The 20,000-nt window shown below is 46.3% G+C and overlaps 1 protein-coding gene across 1 annotated transcript in view; it reads right to left on the reverse strand.

Moving 5' to 3' along the window:
• Positions 1–20,000, reverse strand: part of LOC311139313 (serine/threonine-protein kinase ULK4-like) — a 138,217-nt gene that overhangs the window by 13,441 nt on the left and 104,776 nt on the right. The window contains exon 35 of the mRNA XM_084174192.1: positions 16,282–16,467. Coding sequence (XP_084030318.1) covers positions 16,282–16,467 — 186 coding nt within the window. The remainder of the gene's footprint in view (positions 1–16,281; positions 16,468–20,000) is intronic.

Below are 20,000 nucleotides of genomic sequence, written 5' to 3' on the forward strand. Positions count from 1 at the left end.
CCTACTTCCCACTTATCTAATTGGCTAGACGCAACCCATCTATCATTATGAGGACTCAGAGGGTGTTTGGGTGCAGGGTAGTGGCAACCCACACGTCTTCACTATAATTCAATTTGATTGAAAATTTCAAAACATGTTTGATTCCCCTACCTTGTAAAACACACAAACAGGGCTGGATAGTTGTGGTGTGTCTTCATGTGGTCTGTCAAATGGAAAGTGTTTTGTTGAAACGGTTTTGCTGCAGCTAAAGGCCTGATGACATTTCATTAACTCTCTGGGGCTGTCCCAAAATGCACCCTATACCCTTTAAAAAATGTTAAAAAACCAAAAGTAGTGCACTATAAAGGGAATAGGGTACCATTTGGGAAGCATCCCCTGACATTCATGAGGCTGTTTACCAACTAGTGAAGTGCAGCAGACACAAGCCCAACTCCAGTCTGCAGTACTGGGGATGGCTATTGTGTAGATTAGAAATGATAAGAGGGTCTTGGCAAGAGATAACCTCAAAATAATGTTAACAACAAAGTGCCAAGGCCAAGAGCAACCCATTTTTCCTTAGTTCGACACCATTGAATGAATGTGTGACATCCACTTGAATGGTGACCAGAAGTTGCAGATAAAGCAACAAAATAAAATTGTCAGTTAGCTAGACCACAGGTACTGACAAATAAACATAGGCCTAACATTTCTTATAGCCTCCTAACGTTTCTTATAGCCTCAATGCAACAACAGGTTGGTTTAAATTAAACAATTTCAGAACAATATCTGATAACAAAATAAAAGTGTGTATTATTGTTCAATTGGACATCCTTGGTGGTCCAAGATGGGCCTTGTGTGCATCCAAAATGGCACCCTATTCCCTATATAGTGCATTACTTTTGACCAGAGCCACCTACGTCGCGCACTATAAAGAATCTCAAATGTAAAATACATTTGGATTTGTTTAACACTTTTTTAGTTACTACATGATTCCATATGTGTTATTTCATAGTGTTGATGTCTTCACTATTATTCTACAATGTAGAAAATAGTAAAAATAAAGAAAAGCCCTGGAATGAGTAGGTGTGAATGAGTAGGTGTGTCCAAACTTTTGACTGGTACTATATATGTTTTATTTTTTACTCAAACCATGGGCTGTATGTTTGACACCCCTGATCTAACCCAAAACAAATATTTCTCCCTTGACCCAAACCTGACCACTCTCCTATCTCCTGTCCTCCGTCTTCTTTGAACTGCTTTTTGAAAGGCGTGTCGCTCGGCCGCCATTCTGACATTATAAGGTAATTAGCTATTTCTTTGATGAGGCGCCGACAAAAGTGGTTGTGCATTAGATGGGTACAGCAGTGAAATTAATGCATGCTAATTAAGCAGCTCTTTGTTGCAGGGAGGGTGCTGGGGAAGATGAGAAGGCTCTGTAGCACTCTGTTCTCTAAGGGCCAGATTGAGCACCCATTGTCAACGGCTCACTCAGGTGTAAATGAGCCGTCTGTGTTATTTTGGAAAGATGGAAAAATGGATGATGTGCAACATGCATAGTCAATGAGAGCTAGGGAGCACAGAGAAAGAGAGAGGCTGATACTTCATTACTCTGTCAACCCAACCCAGTACTGGCCAGCAGAACAGAGAGAGAGAGAGAGAGGGGCTGCAGTAGATTTGATGTGAGATCATAAACAACAGCCTGGAAAGGAATGATACTGATAATATAGAAAAACTTCAACATCCCTACAAAAACTGCATGCAGATGAAAAACCTAACAATACTAAACTTACACAATACAATACAACAGTAAGAATACTAAATTTCCCTGCACGGGCGTCTTCCCTTCCTGCCAAGTCAATACCTGGGCAGCTCTTCCAGTAAATAGCTGAAGAAATATGACCCAGCAAGGACTGGCTCCCTCCCTAGAAGTCAATGCCAAACTGCTATACATCTTCCAGTGGCATCGCTGCCAACGGGCTGTCACTCAGTGAGGAGCTGGGGGCAGTATTTAGCTCTGCTGCTCATCCATCCACAGTGGCATGCCACAGCCCTCGGCCCCCAGCCCTGAGTGTGTGAGTGTGAGTGTGTGTGGCTGCGTGTGTGTGTGTGTGTCCCTGCCACAGCCTCTCGGCCCCTAGCCCTCAATCAGCCCTGACTCCTGGCTCTCCCAGTGTTCCTCAGTGTCCAGACTAATGGAGCAGGACCTACCATCCCACTCTATCTCCCAGGGAGAGCTGGGGGCTGAGCCATGGACACGGACACGGACACGGACACGGACACACACACACACACACACACACACACACACACACACACACACACACACACACACACACACACACACACACACACACACACACACACACACACACACACACACACACACACACACACACACACACACACACACACACACACACACACACACACACACACACACACACACACACACACACACACACACACACACACACACACACACACACAGCCCCCATCTGTTCTACTTGTCTCTCTTTGCTCAGCGAGGCCCATGAAACAACCCCAGTCTCCTGTCTCTCTGCGCTGCCTGCCTGACTGTCCTCCTGTCTGTCTGCGCTGCCTGCCTGGCTGTCCTCCTGTCTGTCTGCGCTGCCTGCCTGGCTGTCCTCCTGTCTGTCTGCGCTGCCTCCCTGGCTGTCCTCCTGTCTGTCTGCCTGGGCCTGGCACCACCATGCCAACACGGACCAGCACACAAGTCACCCAGTACATCAGCAGCACAGCAAAGTTGTTTACCACCACCATATGTCTGTGTCTAGTTAAATGCCTGATGAAGACCTAAGGGTGGAAACGTTATTATAAATCAAATCACCTGGGAGCATGAGCAGTAGTATGTCTAGTTAAACCCCATAGTCGTCATAGTGATTTCATGTGGAGCAGACCTGTTGGTTTTCAGTGTGATGGGTAATACTGTGTATTGCAGTACTAGACAGTGGCTATGTCCCAAAGGGCACCCTATTCCCTACACAGTGGACTACTTTAGACCAGGGCCAATAGGACCAGGGTCCAAAAGTAGTGCACTATATAGGGAATATTGTGCCATTTGGGACACATCAACCGACACCAAAATCCCTTCATCACTTGGCCTAGGCCGACCGCGAGGTCGTCTGTTCTCTGTCAGCTTGTTCCCTCTGATAAGGAGCTGCAGTTGGGACATTAAAGCAGATTCTCAGGGCGATAACAGAGAGAGAGAATGGGCTTGTTGAGAGGATTATGTTGGCACACATACACAATGCTATAACGATTCAGCCCAATTGTTTCGATTGATTGATTTAATAACTTGTTTATGATGGCTGTGATGTAAGTGATGTTCTAATGTAATGTAACTTGTTATAGTTATTGTCTCAGGGCACCATTGAAAATGAGACCCTGGTCTCATTTGGGCTGATTAAATCAAAGTTAATTAAAAATCTGTGGCTGTCCCAACCATAATGGACCAACACCACCCTATGAAGATAGTAAAGGAGATACGGCCAGGGGAAGTGAAAACAGCTGAATGTGTGGCAGTGACAGAGAGAACAGGGTGGCATACAAACTAGCAGCTGCCTGGCAGCAGAACTGAGCCAAACTGAACTGCTCGGGCATTCATCTACTCTCAAGAAGTCAGAGGGAGCAGTTAACTTCCATTTATTCATCGATAGAAATCTCCATGTAGAATTGTAGAAGTGCGAACGAATCAAATGCAATCATGACTAAAATGACCAAACGGACAAAACAGTCACTAATGAAGAACCTACTTTGGAATCGATGCATTTTATATTTGAACAGTTATTTTTGTGAAGTGGGTGATGGCTTATAACCAATCAATAAATCAATCAAATGTATTTATAAAGCCCTTTTTACATCAGCAGATGTCACAAAGTTCTATACAGAAAACCAGCCTAAAACCCCAAACAGTAAGCAATGCAGATGTAGAAGCACTATATTGTATCCTCCATTTTACATCACTGTAGACAAAATGAATGCAAGTTCATGGTGCCCATGAAAGTCTGTTGTGCAAATCCCTCATTGTGAACTCTGACCACTGCCTGAGGCACAATACCTGGGTCCATAACCTCTCAGTTCCACTGCCAGCTAGAGAACAGACCCATTGTTGTCTCTGTCATGGAGAGAGAGAGAAAGAGTGACAGAGAGATGATGTGTGTGAGAGAGGAAGAGTGAGAGAGAGAGAGAGAGAGAGAGAGAGGAATGGAGGGAGGTAGAAAGAGCGAACCAGAAGAAGACTCTAGTTCAGTCCATCCACAGGACTTAATGAGCACCAATGGTGTGTCTCCAGAGAGAGGGTTCATACTGTCTGCTACACTAGTGGACTGTCCCTGTTCTGAATTATTCATCGGCTCAATATGGGGAGCGACTGACCCGCCTCCTAGCCTCGGTCCCTCTATCTATCTGCATCCCAAATGGCACCCTATCCCCTATATATCACCTACGTGCCCTGGTCAAAAGTAGTGCACTATATAGGGAATTGGAGAGCCATTTGGGACGCAGCCTATGTCTCTGTCCTGGGAGCTCCCACTAGGCCTGACTAGACACAAGATGGCTGAAAGAGAAGAGAGAGAGAAGAGAAGCAGCTAGCAGCATCCCAGGGTCACAGGAGTCAGGATGTAACATCTGGAACCAGGGACTGAGAGAGAGGGAGGGAGGGAGGTGGAATATATCCAGGACCAATTCCTCCAGGAGGGACAGACAGAGGATTCAGACTGCAGGTACTAGGATTAGAAAGAGGACATCGCCGCTAGCTAGCGGTCGATTCTGGAAAACAAATAATCAACTCTGGTTTCCTTCCAGAGGACCACAGTGGAAATAAGCCCTCAGTCTTTACGGTGTAGTCTATGGCTAGAGTAACCTTCTACTTTTAATTATCCAATTCCCCTGCCAGGTGAGGCTGTTCATGGAGAAGAAAACATAAAATCCTACATTTTATGTCTACATTTCACAGAGAAGATGATCAGTTAAGAATAGAACAGGTGAGAATCATCATCTATGACGTACAGTCAACTCAACTGGTGGGGGAGGGTGAATTATATCCAGATAGAGGTGTCAAATATAGAGCCAGCGTAACAGAAGTATCACCCCTGTGGCACACATGATGTCATTGAAGCGGGGAGGCTAACGTTAGTCACTCTGTCCAGACTAGAAAGGGGGGCTGATTAAATTCTACCCGTAACGTTGGACGCATTCAGAGTAGTGCGTTGTCCCGGATACAGGCAGGGGGTGGGGGTGGGTAGGTGGAGTTTGTGTGTGTGTGTACGGGAGGGGAGGCCAACTGAATAAGGCCAGGTCACTTAACTCCATTAACACCCAGGTGGAAGAAGTGCCTGTGTACTAATTAGGACAGGGACAGACAGACATTAATCAATAGGAGAGAGAGGAGAGGTTACGTCCCAAATGAAACCCTATTCCCTATACAGTGCACTACTTTTGACCGGGGCCCATAGGGAATAGGGTGCCATTTAGGACACAACCAGAGAGCTCAGCTCGCCATATAATACGCAGCACCCAATACACTAAATATACCCAACAGTGCTGCCTATCCTCTGGTCTGTCCAAACCAATGGAGCCTCCACTGACTATCCTCTGGTCTATCCACTCCAATGGAACCTCCACTGACTATCCTCTGGTCTGTCCACTCCAATGGAGCCTCCACTGACTATCCTCCGGTCTGTCCACTCCAATGGAGCCTCCACTGCCTATCCTCCGGTCTGTCCACTCCAATGGAGCCTCCACTGACTATCCTCTGGTCTGTCCACTCCAATGGAGCCTCCACTGACTATCCTCCGGTCTGTCCACTCCAACGGAGCCTCCACTGACTATCCTCTGGTCTGTCCACTCCAATGGAGCCTCCACTGACTATCCTCCGGTCTGTCCACTCCAATGGAGCCTCCACTGACTATCCTCCGGTCTGTCCACTCCAATGGAGCCTCCACTGCCTATCCTCTGGTCTGTCCACTCCAATGGAGCCTCCACTGCCTATCCCCAATCCCTGTTAAAATCATGTGCATCTGCTACAGTGGGGAAAAAAAGTATTTAGTCAGCCACCAATTGTGCAAGTTCTCCCACTTAAAAAGATGAGAGAGGCCTGTAATTTTCATCATAGGTAAACGTCAACTATGACAGACAAAATGAGGAAAGAAATTCCAGAAAATCACATTGTAGGATTTTTAATGAATTTATTTGCAAATTATGGTGGAAAATAAGTATTTGGTCACCTACAAACAAGCAAGATTTCTGGCTCTCACAGACCTGTAACTTCTTCTTTAAGAGGCTCCTCTGTCCTCCACTAGTTACCTGTATTAATGGCACCTGTTTTAACTTGTTATCAGTATAAAAGACACCTGTCCTCAACCTCAAACAGTCACACTCCAAACTCCACTATGGCCAAGACCAAAGAGCTGTCAAAGGACACCAGAAACAAAATTGTAGACCTGCACCAGGCTGGGAAGACTGAATCTGCAATAGGTAAGCAGCTTGGTTTGAAGAAATCAACTGTGGGAGCAATTATTAGGAAATGGAAGACATACAAGACCACTGATAATCTCCCTCGATCTGGGGCTCCACGCAAGATCTCACCCCGTGGGGTCAAAATGATCACAAGAACGGTGAGCAAAAATCCCAGAACCACACGGGGGGACCTAGTGAATGACCTGCAGAGAGCTGGGACCAAAGTAACAAAGCCTACCATCAGTAACACACTACGCCGCCAGGGACTCAAATCCTGCAGTGCCAGACGTGTCCCCCTGCTTAAGCCAGTATATGTCCAGGCCCGTCTGAAGTTTGCTAGAGTGCATTTGGATGATCCAGAAGAGGATTGGGAGAATGTCATATGGTCAGATGAAACCAAAATAGAACTTTTTGGTAAAAACTCAACTCGTCGTGTTTGGAGGACAAAGAATGCTGAGTTGCATCCAAAGAACACCATACCTACTGTGAAGCATGGGGGTGGAAACATCATGCTTTGGGGCTGTTTTTCTACAAAGGGACCAGGACGACTGATCCGTGTAAAGGAAAGAATGAATGGGGCCATGTATCGTGAGATTTTGAGTGAAAACCTCCTTCCATCAGCAAGGGCATTGAAGATGAAACGTGGCTGGGTCTTTCAGCATGACAATGATCCCAAACACACCGCCCGGGCAACGAAGGAGTGGCTTCGTAAGGAGCATTTCAAGGTCCTGGAGTGGCCTAGCCAGTCTCCAGATCTCAACCCCGTAGAAAATCTTTGGAGGGAGTTGAAAGTCTGTGTTGCCCAGCGACAGCACCAAAACATCACTGCTCTAGAGGAGATCTGCATGGAGGAATGGGCCAAAAAACCAGCAACAGTGTGTGAAAACCTTGTGAAGACTTACAGAAAACGTTTGACCTGTGTCATTGCCAACAAAGGGTATATAACAAAGTATTGAGAAACGTTTGTTATTGACCAAATACTTATTTTCCACCATAATTTGCAAATAAATTCATTAAAAATCCTACAATGTGATTTTCTGGATTTTTTCCCCTCATTTTGTCTGTCATAGTTGATGTGTACCTATGATGAAAATTACAGGCCTCTCTCATCTTTTTAAGTGGGAGAACTTGCACAATTGGTGGCTGACTAAATAATTTTTTCCCCCACTGTATCTCTAAAGAAGAGTCAAGCCCAAACTAATTTCACACTATTGAGATGAACAGCAAGACTGGTGCAGATAGGGTGGTGTTGTTCCAGACCTTGATGAACACCAAGAGTGGTGCAGATAGGGTGGTGTTAGTCCAAACCTTGATGAACACCAAGACTGGTGAAGATAAGGTGGTGTTGGTCCAAAACTTGATGAACAGCAAGACTGGTGCAGATAGGGCGGTGTTGGCCTAAACCTTGACGAACACCAAGACTGGTGCAGATAGGGTGGTGTTGGTCCAAAACTTGATGAACACCAAGACTGGTGCAGATAGGGTGGTGTTGGTCCAAACCTTGATGAACACCAAGACTGGTGCAGATAGGGTGGTGTTGGTCCAAAACTTGATGAACACCAAGAGTGGTGCAGATAGGGTGGTGTTGGTCTAAACCTTGACGAACACCAAGACTGGTGCAGATAAGGTGGTGTTGGTCCAAAACTTGATGAACAGCAAGACTGGTGCAAATAGGGCGGTGTTGGCCTAAACCTTGATGAACACCAAGACTGGTGCAGATAGGGTGGTGTTGGTCCAAAACTTGATGAACACCAAGACTGGTGCAGATAGGGTGGTGTTGGTCCAAACCTTGATGAACACCAAGACTGGTGCAGATAGGGCGGTGTTGGTCTAAACCTTGACGAACACCAAGACTGGTGCAGATAAGGTGGTGTTGGTCCAAAACTTGATGAACACCAAGACTGGTGCAGATAGGGTGGTGTTGGTCCAAAACTTGATGAACACCAAGAGTGGTGCAGATAGGGTGGTGTTGGTCCAAAACTTGATGAACACCAAGAGTGGTGCAGATAGGGTGGTGTTGGTCTAAACCTTGACGAACACCAAGACTGGTGCAGATAAGGTGGTGTTGGTCCAAAACTTGATGAACACCAAGACTGGTGCAGATAGGGTGGTGTTGGTCCAAAACTTGATGAACACCAAGAGTGGTGCAGATAGGGTAGTGTTGGTCTAAACCTTGACGAACACCAAGACTGGTGCAGATAGGCTGGTGTTGGTCCAAACCTTGATGAACACCAAGACTGGTGCAGATAGGTTGGTGTTGGTCCAAACCTTGATGAACACCAAGACTGGTGCAGATAGGGTGTGTTGGTCCAAACCTTGATGAACACCAATACTGGTGCAGATAGGGCGTGTTGGTCCAAACCTTGATGAACACCAAGACTGGTGCAAATAGGTTGGTGTTGGTCCAAACCTTGATGAACACCAAGACTGGTGCAGATAGGGTGTGTTTGGTCCAAACCTTGATGAACACCAATACTGGTGCAGATAAGGTGGTGTTGGTCTAAACCTTGATGAACACCAAGAGTGGTGCAGATAGGGTGGTGTTAGTCCAAACCTTGATGAACACCAAGACTGGTGCAGATAAGGTGGTGTTGGTCCAAAACTTGATGAACAGCAAGACTGGTGCAGATAGGGCGGTGTTGGCCTAAACCTTGACGAACACCAAGACTGGTGCAGATAGGGTGGTGTTGGTCCAAACCTTGATGAACACCAAGACTGGTGCAGATAGGGTGTGTTGGTCCAAACCTTGATGAACACCAATACTGGTGCAGATAGGGTGTGTTGGTCCAAACCTTGATGAACACCAAGACTGGTGCAGATAGGTTGGTGTTGGTCCAAACCTTGATGAACACCAAGACTGGTGCAGATAGGGTGGTGTTGGTCCAAACCTTGATGAACACCAAGAGTGGTGCAGATAGGGTGGTGTTGGTCTAAACCTTGACGAACACCAAGACTGGTGCAGATAAGGTGGTGTTGGTCCAAAACTTGATGAACACCAAGACTGGTGCAGATAGGGTGGTGTTGGTCCAAACTTGATGAACACCAAGAGTGGTGCAGATAGGGTAGTGTTGGTCTAAACCTTGACGAACACCAAGACTGGTGCAGATAGGCTGGTGTTGGTCCAAACCTTGATGAACACCAAGACTGGTGCAGATAGGTTGGTGTTGGTCCAAACCTTGATGAACACCAAGACTGGTGCAGATAGGGTGTGTTGGTCCAAACCTTGATGAACACCAATACTGGTGCAGATAGGGCGTGTTGGTCCAAACCTTGATGAACACCAAGACTGGTGCAAATAGGTTGGTGTTGGTCCAAACCTTGATGAACACCAAGACTGGTGCAGATAGGGTGTGTTTGGTCCAAACCTTGATGAACACCAATACTGGTGCAGATAAGGTGGTGTTGGTCTAAACCTTGATGAACACCAAGAGTGGTGCAGATAGGGTGGTGTTAGTCCAAACCTTGATGAACACCAAGACTGGTGCAGATAAGGTGGTGTTGGTCCAAAACTTGATGAACAGCAAGACTGGTGCAGATAGGGCGGTGTTGGCCTAAACCTTGACGAACACCAAGACTGGTGCAGATAGGGTGGTGTTGGTCCAAAACTTGATGAACACCAAGACTGGTGCAGATAGGGTGGTGTTGGTCCAAAACTTGATGAACACCAAGAGTGGTGCAGATAGGGTGGTGTTGGTCCAAAACTTGATGAACACCAAGAGTGGTGCAGATAGGGTGGTGTTGGTCCAAAACTTGATGAACACCAAGAGTGGTGCAGATAGGGTGGTGTTGGTCTAAACCTTGACGAACACCAAGACTGGTGCAGATAAGGTGGTGTTGGTCCAAAACTTGATGAACAGCAAGACTGGTGCAGATAGGGCGGTGTTGGCCTAAACCTTGACGAACACCAAGACTGGTGCAGATAGGGTGGTGTTGGTCCAAAACTTGATGAACACCAAGACTGGTGCAGATAGGGTGGTGTTGGTCCAAACCTTGATGAACACCAAGACTGGTGCAGATAGGGCGGTGTTGGTCTAAACCTTGACGAACACCAAGACTGGTGCAGATAAGGTGGTGTTGGTCCAAAACTTGATGAACACCAAGACTGGTGCAGATAGGGTGGTGTTGGTCCAAAACTTGATGAACACCAAGAGTGGTGCAGATAGGGTGGTGTTGGTCCAAAACTTTGATGAACACCAAGAGTGGTGCAGATAGGGTGGTGTTGGTCCAAAACTTGATGAACACCAAGAGTAGTGCAGATAGAGTAGTGTTGGTCTAAACCTTGACGAACACCAAGACTGGTGCAGATAGGTTGGTGTTGGTCCAAACCTTGATGAACACCAAGACTGGTGCAGATAGGTTGGTGTTGGTCCAAACCTTGATGAACACCAAGACTGGTGCAGATAGGGTGTGTTGGTCCAAACCTTGATGAACACCAATACTGGTGCAGATAGGGTGTGTTGGTCCAAACCTTGATGAACACCAAGACTGGTGCAGATAGGTTGGTGTTGGTCCAAACCTTGATGAACACCAAGACTGGTGCAGATAGGTTGGTGTTGGTCCAAACCTTGATGAACACCAAGACTGGTGCAGATAGGGTGTGTTGGTCCAAACCTTGATGAACACCAATACTGGTGCAGATAGGGTGTGTTGGTCCAAACCTTGATGAACACCAAGACTGGTGCAGATAGGTTGGTGTTGGTCCAAACCTTGATGAACACCAAGACTGGTGCAGATAGGGTGTGTTGGTCCAAACCTTGATGAACACCAAGACTGGTGCATATAGGGCGTGTTGGTCCAAACCTTGATGAACACCAAGACTGGTGCATATAGGGTGGTGTTGGTCCAAACCTTGAATTCTTGACGTCCCACACCCATCTTTCATTGCACAAGGTTTTAAACTGCCATAGATGCATATGCTCACTGATGTAGCTTACATTCAAGGACAAACCCCACAAATGCACATTCACATGTTCAGATGAACACAGGCCAGAAGAACACACACTGCTGCTGCATAGGCCACCACTTCATTCACTACGGTGCACTTTCATCACAGCACTTTTTAATTGAACACAAAGGGGGTCAAAGCAGCCAGGCTCTTTCTCCCTTACGCCCACCAGGACAGGTGTTCTCAGGCGGCAAATCCCGACTCAGCCCAAACAACAACAACAACAACAACAACAACAACGCCTGCCTCCCAAATGACAGCTCATCTCAGATTCTGCTTCCTAAGGACTAACAAGGCTAATTAAACTCAAGTGTTAATGGTAATTCCAGTGTGTGTGTGTGTGTGTGTGTGTGTGTAATTCCAGCTCAGCCCCATGATCAGACCATTAAAGAGAAAAAAGGAGGGATTTAGTGAACAACACATTGGTGAGCCCAGATATACATTTTAAATGACTTGCCAGGGAACCAGGGAATGATGAAACACAATCTGTTAAGAGTTTCTCCACAGATTAGAGGGTCTATACATCCTCCCACTCTTCTCCATAGGAAGGAAGGATTGGGAGGAGAGCTTAAGACCACACAGAGCAGGCGTTAGACCAAGGGACTTAATATGAATCTGTCCATACAGCAGTACAGCTATCATTGAATCACAACAAATGTCTGGTTTGATTCCAGTTGAGGAAGCACAATAATTGCTATAACTACACTTCCATACCAACACTGTTGCATCCCCATATTCCGATGTTACAGTTACTTACACAGACAGACTCACTGCTGTGCCATCCAAGACAAAGCAGCAGTGGTGGAGTAGCAAGGACAAGCCTTTATTTTAGGGGGAGAAGTGTGATATTTGATTCACAATGCTAAGAACACACTGCAGCTCATTAGGAGAGAGAAAAAAGCAGATAGCAGGAAAAGACCTCGGATGGATCCGTCTTTACGGAGCGAGAGGAGCGTCCAGAGACTACGGCCTGTAAATTGTTAATAACCTTTCATTGAGCGGGAGAACAGCGAGAGAGCAGCGCAGAGTATAGTAACATGTCTGATGATAAATTAGCCCTGGGGCCCCTTGTTAAAGTCAGGTAGAGCCAGGTGCAAGGTTTATCTGTAATAGGGTAACCTAGAACTCAGTGAAGAAATGAATTGAAATGTGTTAGACAACTGTTTTAGTTGTGGTGACAGAATTTGGGTTGATCTGTTATAACTTGTCAAGGTTTATGCTCTGTTCTGTGTTGGAACTGTGATGTTATGCATGTCACAGACTCCTGGTATGTCTGCACCCTAACACAAGACCATTGTGTTCTGGAACTGTTGCTTGTATAAAATAACTGTTGTGTAACAATATGATGGTATTATCATTATCCCTCCTCTATATGAGGGACCTGCAACCATCTCCCTAGTGAGTTCTTCCCTGACTGGAAATCAGAGACAGATCTCCCTCACAGCTGCTTCTATTAAATATTTTTCTATTATACCTTAAAAATAGTCTCTGCCTAAATCTTTGGGATTAAGTTATCCATAACATAGTGAAATATAGCTTGCATTTTATAATAGATTACAGACTTGTTTTGCTACACATCACCATAGTGATATGAATATTGTTTTGCAATTTTCCACCACAAAGAACAGGCTAGATTAGTTGATGTTTATTTGGAAAGACTAAATTGAAATGTAAGCCTATCTACTGGTATAATGTAAAATAAAGTTTTCATGCGTCTTCCATACTTTAAGGACCATTATTCATATTGGCTCAAAATATTAGAAAGGTTTACTGACAGCTACAGTTCACCAAATCGATAATACTGCTGCATTAAAACTAGAAGGTGTTATTTTAACCTGCCGTAACTTGGACTGGATAAATGACAATGAGATAGCTTTAAGGCATAAGATACAGCAATATAACATGTTTTAAATATATATTCGGTTTGGCCTGAGGGTTTTGTGTTGTAAATTGTATAGTGCAACATGGCAGGAATTTCCATCCAAGTGATTACTCACTTTGTCAGGAAATGAATCAAACCTGAATGAAGCAATCAAGGATCATGTCCTGCAGAATGCAGCCTGAATCTATAATACACAAGCACCATGTTCTGCAGAATGCAGCTTAACTACACAAGCAGTCCAACTAAGAAAATAAAAAACCTATAACTGCACTGCAGGCACTTAAAGGAAAACTCCACCCAAAAACTATATTTTGGTATTTGTTTCATTAGTCCATTGTTGATATAGTCCCAAAATGTTTTGCATGTCAGCAATCAAGTTTTCAAGATATAAAACGTTCAAAATACAGAAATACAGCCGGCAAATGGGTTATTATTTACTGAAATAATGACCCACAGACAGCATCACAAATGACCATTATATTACATCAGCGACTCAAGAGAATAGGATGGCTCCATACACTCTTAGAATAAAAGGTTCAATCTAGAACCTAAAAGGGTTCTTCGGCTGTCCCCATAGGAAAACGCTTTGAAGATCCCTTTTTGGTTCCAGGTAGAACCCTTTTGGGTTACATGTAGAACCCTTTCCACAGAGGGTTCTACCTGGAACCGTAAAGGGTTCTCCTATGGGGACAGCCGAGGAACCCTTTTGGAACCCTTTTTTCTAAGAGTGTAAGGTAAGGAGATCCAGTGGTATTACTGCTATATGAAGTGGATGGTGAGGTGAGGACAGAGAGGAGGCAGAGAGAGGAGGTCTGGTCTACAGCCCTAGGGATTCCTGCTGTGGAAGGCAACAGGCTGAGAGGTGAGAAACCACACGACATCAACGAGAGAGAAAAAGAGAGAGAGAGAGAAGGAAGGAAGGAAGGAGAGGGGGGTAAAAGTGAAAGAGAAAAGGAGAGAGACCAGGTTGGTTGAAACAGTAATGAGGTGAAGGGGCACTCGCCACAAAATGACTTCTCCTCTTTCTCCTCTGTCACTCAGACAGACCCTTCACTCCTCCTCTTCCAGTTACCTGTCTTCTGCTGCCTACCTTACCTCTCCTCCCCAATACAATCACTACCACAGATAATATAGACACAGACCAGTCAACAATATGTGTGAATCCCAAATGGCACCCTATACACCAAATTTTACCAGAGCATTTACCCTTGGACGGTTTCCCTTAACAATGTCCTTAGCAGAGCTTCAGTTGAAATGTAAAGGTTGAGAGTTGCTTGGCAACAAACCTAATATCAAACATCACTCTCTTTCTTCCTGGCCAGAGGCTCCTTTGAAAATCTCCTATTTCCCAACTAATTGCTTTCATACTGATATCAAAAAGCAATGTCTCACGGTTTTGTTATCCATTACGTTTGGTCATCAGTCAGGTTGGAGGCACATTTGAGACATATCAAAAAGCCTAAACATACACCCAGACCACAATATCAATTTATGGTCCCCTATACAGTAAGTAACTGCATAGGCTAACGTCACATACTTATGTAGTTTGAGTATCTGAGCTAAACCAACAGGTTAAAGACTGTTTCAAATACTGTATAAATGAAAGCAGAAAACATTGAGTGAAGTGATGACATTCCTAAAGCCCAATCACTGTAACTGTGGCTGCTGCACAGTTTTACTTCCCATATTTCTAACTTTTTTCTTCACAGGAGTTCTTTTGGAATGGATAGACCCCCCAGATTTCCCACCCCAGGGAGAGAGAGAGAGAGACACACAACAAGGCAGCCTTGAGGTCAGCTGCCCTCCCATTCCTCCAGGCCAGCGCTGAATCACTCCCCACCACAAACACTGGAACAACAGTACGGTTCGTGGCCCCCAGCCACCCGACCTATCCAGTAGAGAAGAACTTTCAATTTGGTACACACACAAAAACGTGCGCACACACCCACACACACACCAAGCGTGCACACAAATGCACGCTCACACACACACACACACACACACACACACACACACACACACACAAACTGTATCTCTCTTCCTTTAATCTCTCTTTCCCTCTCTCTTTCGAAGTGCTGCTGACACCTCTGACAGCAGTGTTCTATAAAAGGCTGCTGATTGGAGAAGTATTTCCAGAGGACCACCACATCACGGCACAGGGAAGGTGAGAAACACATTACTTCATCATCTCACTATTCTCTTCAACAAAACAACAGAGTGGAGTTGCTGCTAGGGCTGTGAAGCTCAAGGAATTCTGGATGACGGTTATTGGTCAGCAAAATGACTGCGGTCACCGTAATAATAACCGTTTTTAAAATCCATTTTCTCCTCTCCTACTCTCCTGACTGCATGTGCTGCTGCTGCAGGGAGGGGGGCGTTGCCTAGGCAACTGAAGACTCGTTTGCTACAACATCTGGCTTGTTTCAGCAAGGAGCAACAAAGTTTCATCACGTTGTAGTGACTATGTTACTGTAGAGTCCATGTTACATCAGAAACGGACTCAACCCCACGAATGGAATGCCCGGCCGTCCCGTCTTCACTCAGCTGTTCGTTCCACACACCCCCAAAAAATACAATTACAATAATAATTTTTAAAAGCAGTTATGACGGTTATTTTATTTTCATGACGGTCTTCATCCATAACCGTCAGTTACAAGGCTATTCTGTAATTGTGCCAGGCCTAGTTGCTGCTGCTGGTAAATGATTACAGTATTATGCCAAAATTAAACCAACACACTGCAGTAAGTGGGAAAAGATGGGTGAAACTCATATGTGCACATCATAAGAGTAGGGGGGAAGAAAACATTTTGGGATGTGGCTATGGATGATGATTATGCTGCTGCAAAACTAATGTTTTCTACTACTACTGCTATAGCCTTCGGCTTGCAGGCTTCCTCTGATTGATGAACAAGTCTAGGAAGTATGGTAACACAAGACTACAACACAGTAGTATCTTAAGCTGTCATGAGTGCTCTAGGTGGGAGGGTTCTCTACTCACCAGGCGTTTGATGATGCGGAGCAGTAGTCTGTGTTGTTTAGGCTGGGTCTGGAGCTGCAGCGCGTGGCTGAGGCTCTGGAGGTTCAGGGGGCTGAGGGAGTCAGGGCTGTCCCCTCCATACAGCTGCATCAGTAGGGATAGACACTGACTGGTCTCCTCATACACCTCCACATCCCCACACGGCAGCTATAGTACAGCGAACACACACAAAGACAACAAAATATTATTTAGGTGTGCCGGTGCTACCAAACGTTTTCCAGGAATGGGGTGCTCATCTGGGATAGCTTTCTGCAATACTTAGGATCTACACAACAAAAGACCAGTAGTGTTATTTCTGGTTACCGCTTTTATACAACTGTTCTATTCAGCTCTACTGTACCTATATAGTGCTTGTTGTTCTCAGTTTGGTTTCTGCTCTTAGGGAAATGTCAACCTTGACTCATACACCTGTAATGAGATAACACAATGTAAACCGCTGATGTGAATAGACTGACTCATCATCACCTGGTCCTGTGTGTAATCTCCAAACCACTTCCTGACAAACTACAGCCTAGTCACCAGCAGGCTAACTACAGCCTAGCCACCAGCAGGCTAACTACAGCCTAGCGACCAGCAGGCTAACTACAGCTTAGCGACCAGCAGGCTAACTACAGCCTAGCGACCAGCAGGCTAACTACAGCCTAGCCACCAGCAGGCTAACTACAGCCTAGCCACCAGCAGGCTAACTACAGCCTAGTGACCAGCAGGCTAACTACAGCCTAGCCACCAGCAGGCTAACTACAGCCTAGCCACCAGCAGGCTAACTACATCCTAGCCACCAGCAGGTTAAACATTGGTATGGGACGCTATAATGACATCATATTCTGGTTATAGAGACCTCAGAGAACCAGATTTGAACCATTAAATACTTATTTTTCTGGTCACTAAAAAGCTGTCTAAAAACATTATTTTACAATCAGTATACAACCGGACCATAACGACACAAGGTTGTGAGGAACAGCTTCCATTAGAAGAGTCCAGAAAGGAACCATTCCAAGAGGTGATCAACATCCCGCTTTCATTTTCACTGCATTTCTTTGGTTCAATCTGGTCTCAAACTGGATTTGGTTCCTCCATAATTTCCCGGTCAGCATCTCTTTACTTCCCTTCTCTTCATGTTGCCAACACCTTGACAGTGAAGGTGTCAGATGCCACGGATAGTGACAAGCTGCCATGGTAGCGATGAGTGACATCTCAATCAGTGGGAGAAATCTCCATTAACTCAGCTGTCTCGTCTTTCCTTCCCTCTTCCATTCCACTTCTTCATGCTCTGCACTGAATGTCTCCGTCCCAAATGGCACCCTATTCCCTATATAGGGCCCTATGGTCCCTGGTCAAAAACAGTGCACTGCGTAGCGGTCTATGGCACTGCATCGCAGATGCCATAGATGTATCACAGCGGGAGATCCCATAGGGCGCCGCACAATTGGCCCAGTGTCGTCCGGGTTGGGGGAGGGTTTGGCCGGGCACTAGCGACTCCTTGTGGCGGGCCGGGCGCCTGCAGGCTGACCCCGGTCGTCAGTTGAACAGTGTTTCCTCCGACATATTGGTGCGGCTGGCTTCCGGGTTAAGCGGGCGGGTGTTAAGAGGCGCGGTTTGGCGGGTCATGTTTCGGGGGACCCATGACTCGACCTTCGCCTCCCGAGCCTTTTGGGGAGTTGCAGCGATGAGACAAGATCAAAATTGGGGAGAAAAAAGGGGGTAAGTAGTGCACTATAAAGTAGTGCACTATAAAGGGAACTGGGTGCCTTTTGGGACATTACCAATGCCATGCTGCTATTCCATGGACAGCTCTGCCGATATTGGTGCCAAATCAGAGCCATGATGACGTCTCTGGAAGGAGATTTATAATGTATCCTGAGACTGATAAAAATAACGCAGTCTGTGCTGAAGGTATGTATGGGGGGGTTACTGTGATAGGCAGTTCCATAGTTTCTGTTCCATTTCTGTATTTCTGTGTCAAACAGTACTGACTGACTGAGGAACCATCCATGGGAGGACTCTCTCTGTGCAACTAGGTATAATAGTAGCCTGGTACCATGTCTGGTTATGCTGTATAGCTATCTCCTATGGTCATTGTTTGCCAATAACAAAACATATGAGTTGGCTATACAAAACAAACAGATGTGGGACCAGGCTAGGTATAGTGACCCTGCCCTGATGAGCCTGCCTGCTGTGGACATTAGAAGCTAGGGAGCTAGGGTAGGGGGCTAGGGTAGGGGGCTAGGGTAGGGGGCTAGGGTAGGGAGCTAGGGTAGGGGGCTAGGCTAGGGGGCTAGACTAGGAGGCTAGACTAGGGGGCTAGACTAGGGGGCTAGGCTAGGGGGCTAGACTAGGGGGCTAGGCTAGGGAGCTAGGGTAGGGAGCTAGGGTAGGGGGCTAGGCTAGGGGGCTAGGGTAGGGGGCTAGGGTAGGGGGCTAGGGTAGGGAGCTAGGCTAGGGGGCTAGACTAGGAGGCTAGACTAGGGGGCTAGGCTAGGGGGCTAGTGTAGGGAGCTAGGGTAGGGGGCTAGGCTAGGGGGCTAGTGTAGGGAGCTAGGGTAGGGGGCTAGGGTAGGGGGCTAGACTAGGGGGCTAGACTAGGGGGCTAGACTAGGGGGCTTGGCTAGGGGTCTTTGAAGCTTCATCAACAAGAGAGAGAGACACCTTGGGTTCTAAGCAATGGCCCTTCTATAGGAACCCATCACATCACTGTGACCTAGCAATGAAACCCAGCTCAGCTCAGGGCTTCTCCCTCCAGTCCCCACCCAGTCCTATATTTCAGTAAAAGCTAAAAGCTAGGGGCGTAATTACTTGGGGTTTAGGCTCCTTTCACCGCTGATCCGTTGCTGCCCTCTTCCACTCAGCCTCAGTCCCATGGGGCTGAGGGGCCAGGGGGCAGGGGCGCAGAGAAGGCCTAATCCTGCCCCTCTTTTGTACGCCGGCCGCCACTCAGCACGGGCCGAATGCCGAAATCCCAAACAATGATCCAGAAAGAGCCCGCCCCCAGGTCTCTCCCAAAATGCCCAGCATTCTAAACTCCCTGCTCAAGCCAAACCCACCACTGAAAGGCTCTTTAGTCTCACTGTGCAGTCTTGTGCTGATAGTATTGTTCAGATGCCAATACCAAGTCAAAACAGACAAGAGTTAACACCTGCTCAGCAGGCTTTACATCAATGTCCTGTTTACTCAACAGTGGTAGTAGATGCATCTAAAGAAGGATAATAAATAAAATGCAATGAATCCAATGCATGAAATCATAAGGTATTGAAGTGGGCTGAAAGAGGAGAGGGGAGCAACAAGTGGACTGACGTGTAGCAGTGCTGTCCTCAGAGTTCTGCCCCCATCATGACATAACATACTGCTCCTCCCCAGAATGAATGTATTAATTTACTCACTCACACATGCACACACATAGCACACACATAGCACACACACACACACACACACACACACACACACACACACACACACACACACACACACACACACACACACACACACACACACACACACACACAGACAGACAGACACACACACAGACAGACACACACACACACAGACACACATAAACTCTCCCAGCCATACTCCAGTTCTTTGTCAGTAAGTAACATTGAGAGGGAGCCTGAGGTGTATTTACTAGGACACCAGCCTGTGTTGTTGAAGTCTGCATTCAACATGTTCAATAAGGCCTCTTACTG

Source organism: Coregonus lavaretus, assembly GCF_964263955.1.
Source record: "Coregonus lavaretus genome assembly, chromosome: 13".
NCBI classification, from domain to species: domain Eukaryota; kingdom Metazoa; phylum Chordata; class Actinopteri; order Salmoniformes; family Salmonidae; genus Coregonus; species Coregonus lavaretus.